Raw genomic sequence first — 6,777 nt, 5'->3', positions numbered from 1 at the left:
TAAAAAAAAAAAAAAAAAAATCCTGCTTGGTTTCTCCACGTTTGTTGTCTGTATCATTCTGATGCCATATGGATGCAAAGATAGTGCGCCAGTGGATCTTGTTTAATCAAGGGCTTCATTCATTTACAAGCACAGAGCCACTAAGAGGCTTAGACACCCCTTACTAAACATCACGTTTTTGATGAGACTGAAAGAGTAAAGTGCGTGTAACACTTATCAGGAAGAGGAAGTGAACCAGCTTCATTTTTAGATCCTGGCAGAACACATGCACGGTTGTTGGAGGTGTTATATTTCATAACCTTTAATAATAGTCCTGGCTGCGTCATCAGTTAAAACATACAAAGACCATCAGAAACGGGCCTGTTCCATGGCTAAAGGCTTTTTAAAATATGAGGCTTTTTTTTTTAGAAATTAGAACGTAAACTGGTGATGATTCTACTTTTTTTCCCACTTTTTCTGCTTGATTCAAGTTTTGGCACTGTTATTTAGCAGCATACAGTCAGTCAGGCCTTATGCACACACACGCAGCCAGGTGTTGGCTGGTTGCTTTGCTCCTGATGGACTCCTGGTTGGTTTTTAAGCTCTGTCATTAGTGCTCTCTCTCCTTATCGCTGGGCCACATGGTACGACCTAGAAAATAACCACACAGAACTGGTAAAGAATCAAACCTTTTTAGGCGATGAGTTATATTTATCAAACACAAATAGGGCACGTAAGGAACATAAAAAATGATCTGTACTGTTAGTCTGTTCTGGTTCAATCCTACAAATAGCCTAATCATAGACTTTTTGATGTATTAGTCATCACAGAGGTTTAAGTCAGCATTCTGTTGAGCTAATATATGTCTGAAGTGACTGATTGCTTGCCATATATCACCCTGTAGCCTGTGATATAAATTACTTGACTCATTCTACTGCACTTTCCCAACAGCATGATATAAGCACGGCTACCCTTAATGCACACAGACTGTAATTTAGTCAAACATCACTTTTTGTCTGTCGGCTTCCTTTGTCTTAAATTATTCAGCAGTTGTGCTGCTTGTGCATTTCTCAGACACTGCACAAACACAAAATATGAACATTTACTAGAGTTAATGAACTGAAAAGCTATAGATACTCACTTAGATGACCTCCTGTGACACTTGGGCATTCGGCAGACCCTGCCACCTACAGTTAGAGCAAAAGAGTAACAAGCAGTTGAATATGATTATGGTTTACAAGTAATTACACAAGACAAAAGTGGCTTTCAGAGTCATACTTACAGCCAATGACCATGATGCCCATGATGAAAAGAATCGCTGCAATAGACAGTCCAATATGTCGCAGGGACTTGTAATCTGGATATATGACACACAAATCAAACCCTCATTCATAGACGCAAGGGGCAACAACACCGAAAAACACAGTGGAATGTAGCTTCTTACCATAGGTGAAATCTTTGTCCCACGTAGGGTCTACAAGAAGTAAAAGTAGAAAGAAAAGTAAAGAATTAAGTTTGACTGTTGAACACAGGAAGCTTCTACAGGAAGAAAAAAAAAAGAGAGATGATCACCGGGGAACAACCGTCAGAGATAGCATGAGAGATCTACTGGCCTCGTTGACGTGCTGTTGATGGAGTATCAAAACTCTACCTGTGCTAAGCCAGCACAGCATGAGGACACAAATATCTTATCTCTTCTTGCATAAGGTACAATCAAGCATTAATCTGCAGGAAAAAGAGGAAGTGTGGTACTCTATTCTGGCTCTCTACCATGGGTTTTGTTTGGAAGACAGGGAATTGTGATACTGTCAGTCTGCCATGAGATAACAATAAAATTGCAATGCCTGTGGCATTTAAGGTAACTATGGATTCGTGAAATTTTTAGTTACCCCAGGCAGAAGCTTGATGGGATCCACTTGTGGTGGTTTTCTTAGTGCTGGATTGGAAGGATGTCACAGTGGATGCTGAAAAAATAAGAAGTGAAAGTGTTGGTTTTTGTGTGATTTGTTATTTTTTTTTAATTTTCCCTATCCCTTTTCCCTCCCTATTTAATGTAATTTTAACATGTGCAAAACACAAGTTTATAATGCAGAATGTCATATAGGAGAACATATTTTCTGACATATTGGCTCCTTATCTTGGCTATGCAAGTGCGTAATTACTTCTCGTAAAATTCCAGGTGCCTCACTGTGTTTAACTCCATCTTTAATTGAAATTCTGAATATTTCAGTGGAATGACTCTCAGAGGAGATTTACTCTTTTAAGCTCTCTCTGTCTCACTCACTCTGGCTCTCTCTCATTCCCCGCTGCTCTGAGATGCAGCAGAAATACTTCTCTGTATATCTCAACGAGGAAGGGGAGCTTGACATTTTCTAATTACCTCATAATTAGTTTTAAAGCTTTCTGCATTCTTGAGGAGAACATCTACTGTAAGCATTTGCTGTTGGTGTGAATGGATGTAATAGAGTTGTGGTGTACTCATGGCTTTTTCCACTTGCCAAACTCAATGGCTCCACCAACTGGGTGCTCAAACATATGTGAGAGAGGATGAGGATTGTTACCTGAAGAGGATGTGGGCTTTGTTTGTGATTTTGTTGTTTCCACACTGGGAACTACGGGGACAGAAAATCAATTCAGATTAACCCAGCATTATAGTTTGCTACTTGCAGCACTAAGGACAAGTCAGAATACCTGTAGAGGTCATGATTTCTGATGTGGTGGAGTTATCAGTGACTGGGCTAACGCTGACAGTGAGCTGCCTTGTGGTTTTTTCGGCAGCGGAACTTTCCGAGGAGGAGTCAGCATTTCTGGTGGCTCTGCCTCCTGCTCCTCTTTCTGTTACACCAAGACAGACAGACAGAAATATAGATTTTAGTTTGGAAATAGGCCCTAACACTGATGATTATGCACAGTCACTATAAAAAAAGTAGTAGCCTGGAGACTGAAAAGTGGCATTTCTCAGAACAGCCATGAATACCGTACCAGTGGGAGCCAGAGCGGTCGACATTCCTGTGTTTGCCATATTGCTGGTCTCAGAGGCCGTTTGAGTAGACTGAGCCGTTAACCCTGCGGACACACACACACACACACTTTACTCACAAAGAAGTCAGACGAATCCTCGTAGCAAGGCCTCGATACAGTACAGTTTACAGGGAGAACAAAGAACAGTGACTCTCTCGAACAATGCTGTGATGTATTCCTGGCAGAGACCAGACTTTGAGAATGTGTCGGGCCTTGCAGGGGGAGAGAGGTCTGCAGATGCACTGAGAGCATGTCACAGTAACAGTCCTGTGAGTGGGGCAGTGCGGCACAGTTACAAAGAGGCAGCTCTTCCAAAACCTCTGGCTACAACAGAGTTGGATTGTTGTGTGTGACTGCAGGACAGTGAGGCCGTTGTCTGTTTACTCACTCAGCACCTTCCAATTAGTGCTGAAGCTCTACAGAACCTCTGCTTGCCTGGGCTAATGCTCTGATTCCCACTCCTTTAATGAACCCACATGAGGACACTTGACTAATGGTGTAATGATTTATAGCTGACACTAACTTCTGATGTGTTAGATGTATTATGTGCAGATGAAAACCTTGATTATTATTTTTTTTTTTAAAGTAAACCTTATATTACATTGCGGTCATATGTTCACAGCTTGTGTTCTAAGATGTTCAGTGTGAGCGTATCCCTATCTGAGATAAAGCTGAACCTTCAGTCCTCCCTCAAATGTCTGGCTGTTTAATGAGAGATGTTGTAACTTTTCCTTCGTGTGTGTGCGTTGGCCAAGAGACCCACATGTTAATGTCTACTCACTATCACCAGAAGACATTACATTATCAAACAGAGGAATAACACAATTTCTATATCTTTGTTGTGCTACCCATCAGCCTGTGAAAACTCTGGTATAACGTCTTCTGTGGCTCTGCGGGAGCTTGGTTCGTTTAACTCCGATGATGTTATTCATTTATCAAGCCTGTGACGTCTTCTGGCCATACTGGAGAGCAAAAATCAAATATCTTGGGCCTTTAAATCTGTCTCTCACAAGCCCCTCAGTTTCATGAAGGTGACATAGTAAATGATCGGTATACCCCTTCTGAAGTTCCTAACTCCCAGACTGCTCCTTAAGAGTGACACAATATTTAGAAAGAACAAACACATTCTTCCTCTTACTGGCGATATTTTAAACTTTTGAGGAATAAAACACAGCCTTCCTTGCTTCAGTACACTTGCTGTACACTTGGTTCAGACTTAGTGTCTGACATCAACTGGTGAAGTGTTTGCTTACAAACTTTAGTTAGATATTGTTGTGTAACTGACACTAGTTAATTTGGCAGACTTTTTGTTTTCTGTGCTACCATGAAGCTACATTTTTTTTAAACTTACATTTTAGCATATTGTTAATCCCATGTCATTTTGATTTGTGTCCAAAAGTGGCTGCTGTTCAGCAAAGCATACAAAGACTCTCTTTAAACACAGTTCACATGTGAGCGCTAAGTGAGTTGCTTCAGTGCCGGCGAAAACGTTTCACACTCACCTTGTAACATGACAAATAGGAAAAAGGTCAAGGGAACCCAATAAATCTGAAAGAAACAAAACATGGACAAGGTGAAACAATAATGCAAAAAGTGTGCAAGATTAGTGATTATAATACTGCAATGACCTAAAACGCTTCATCTAAAATAATAATCCAAAGCCCCTCGTATATTAATGGTGACGCCATAAATGAAGAGAGATTAGATGAATGCAGACTCTCTGGTGCATCTGTTGCACAAAACTGCTGCAGATACACAACATCCCGACAAAATGTCCGTTGTTTAGCACACCGGAAGACACTGTTAATGTTTACAGTGTCTGTTTAGCCATGGCTGTGATGCTACAAATGTTTAATTGGCACCTGAGTACAAGCTGAGCATACACTAAATGGTAATCAAAGATTGTGCTTGGATTATTGAAGCAAGAGAGCATTTGCGTTGGAACATTCTGTACAAATCTAACAGACAGGAAGTTGAGTGTACTCATAGGGGTTTCCTACTGCATGGCCGTTTCTCCTTTCTCTTCAAGCACAAAGGCAACATCACCCACACTCCTCACGCAGCATGACAGAAAACAGACACTAGCCTTGCTTGTCAAACTTTTAACGTGCACACATCATAACCACAGTTTCTGTTTTCATTTGTCAAAAATGAGTGATGAAGGCCACACATTGTGCATGCACTCCTCCCACACGTGTCTGTCTTCAATGCTGTTCGGCACTATTGATAAAACTTCTGCATATATATATTATATACATATATATATTTTTTAAACTTTTTTTATTTGGATAGGTTTGCTGCTGTCACCAACCAAACAAAGGACACTGGAGGATGTGTCAAAACATTTTAACATAATGAAAATCCTTTAGTGGTGAGCAGCATTCTCTGAATCAGTGGAAAGACATGCTCTTTACTCCCCCTCACATATTGCCCCTAGCTTGAAAGAAAACACTATAGAAAAACAGAAGCAGGCTAAAACATGTCCAATACTGTATGATTTTATAGTGATACAAAGAACAATAACTGCCGCGCAGGTACAGCAGAGGCAGAGCGAGTGATAGATGGAAGTCGAGGCCATAGACTTGGTTTGCATCCACCCCCGGCAGAAAATGAATCTCGATCTTTGACCTATCCTGGTGGCAGCTCGTCCTCCGGGCTTGGAACAGCGTGACAGGTGAGCGTCCGTGGCTGTCATGAGCTTTGACAGCTCAGATTAGCAGGTCATGCCAATCTTCATTTCACTCCAGAGCATATGTCAAGATGAGGCCTGTTTCCCCTGGGCTGTACAGGCGTCTCTCCCTTCCCCTAGCCTGACCTGCCCGCCCGTTTGTCGCATCTAGCACTCTCACTCGCTCTCTGTCTGTCTGTTCATCCGTTTGTCTGTCATCCTCCATCAATCTCCTTGCATCCGCTTCACCAAAACACCCCTTAGCCCTCTGATATTTAGTCATCCACCCAGGCTATTACGCTTACCTTGGTATCCATCCTGTGAGGTGCACCAGGCCTGAGACTTATCCACATCTTCATCACACACGATGCTTTCCTCCGTCTGTCTTTTCTGAGAGTGCTAAGCAACCACACCCATGTGCTCACCAGCACCACTTCCTCATCCAGTGTGTTGCTCACCCACTCTTTCTCATAACATGGCCTCCTCTTTATTGTTCTTTCCAGTGTTTCACTCTCACTCACTCTGTTTGCAGTTCAGCCATCTCTCAGCACGATGGCTTCTATTCCTATTTTACTTGTTTATTCCTGACAGTACACTGTTTTATTTTATTGAGTTTGCCTGTCTGTCACACTGTCCTTCTCTATATCAATGTCTTTTCTGTCTACAGGTCTGTCAGTTGTGTCCATTCACAATGAATGAATGACCTCCCTTGCAAGAAACCAACATATTCATAGTCACTCAAAAAATGTAGTACATATTGGTAGAACACTTTATTATATGGATTCCTTTAATTATCGTAGGTTTTAATCCAATTTTCTCTCAAACACACTGACATTGAGGATGTTCTAAAATATGAATGGCTGTAAATAACTATACATTCTTGCCACCGAGCTTCAAAAGAAGCTATTCTGTTTCCTGAGTATGTTCTAAAACTCTGTTATACTATCAAGCACATACACCTAACCCTGTGACACATGACCACAGTCAATCTTCTTCACGTTTATGATACTGAATTCCAGTTATGCAGCCACATACCCAACCTGTTCCTTTCTTAATTTTTTTTTTCCAACTATTGCTTCAAGGCTGCAGGATTGGTGTATTTAATTGTG

The 6,777-nt window shown here is 41.3% G+C and overlaps 1 protein-coding gene across 1 annotated transcript; it reads right to left on the bottom strand.

Annotated features, from left to right (window-relative positions):
* Positions 1-285: 285 nt before the first annotated feature.
* fxyd5 (FXYD domain containing ion transport regulator 5) lies at positions 286-6,106 on the bottom strand. The gene is made up of 10 exons (XM_046399530.1): positions 5,974-6,106; positions 4,503-4,548; positions 2,962-3,045; positions 2,671-2,814; positions 2,541-2,591; positions 1,869-1,943; positions 1,424-1,453; positions 1,262-1,336; positions 1,121-1,166; positions 286-630 (listed from the first exon to the last, which is right to left on the bottom strand). The coding sequence occupies exons 1-10, from the start codon at positions 6,025-6,027 to the stop codon at positions 606-608; spliced, it is 630 nt and encodes a 209-aa protein (XP_046255486.1). The 5' UTR covers positions 6,028-6,106; the 3' UTR covers positions 286-605.
* Positions 6,107-6,777: the final 671 nt, after the last annotated feature.

Source organism: Scatophagus argus, chromosome 9, assembly GCF_020382885.2.
Source record: "Scatophagus argus isolate fScaArg1 chromosome 9, fScaArg1.pri, whole genome shotgun sequence".
In the NCBI taxonomy this organism is placed as follows: domain Eukaryota; kingdom Metazoa; phylum Chordata; class Actinopteri; family Scatophagidae; genus Scatophagus; species Scatophagus argus.
The sequence above is the reverse complement of the archived record's forward strand: the minus strand, read 5'-3'. Positions and strand labels throughout refer to the sequence as shown.

Excerpts from the sequence above, each read along its gene's own strand:
- fxyd5 (XM_046399530.1), bottom strand. The coding sequence starts at position 6,027 with ATGAAGATGTGGATAAGTCTCAGGCCTGGTGCACCTCACAGGATGGAT. Across the intron at positions 2,815-2,961 it reads GACCGCTCTGGCTCCCACTG|AAAGAGGAGCAGGAGGCAGA; the intron begins GTACGGTATTCA and ends TTGGTGTAACAG. Across the intron at positions 2,592-2,670 it reads AGAAATCATGACCTCTACAG|TTCCCAGTGTGGAAACAACA; the intron begins GTATTCTGACTT and ends CTGTCCCCGTAG.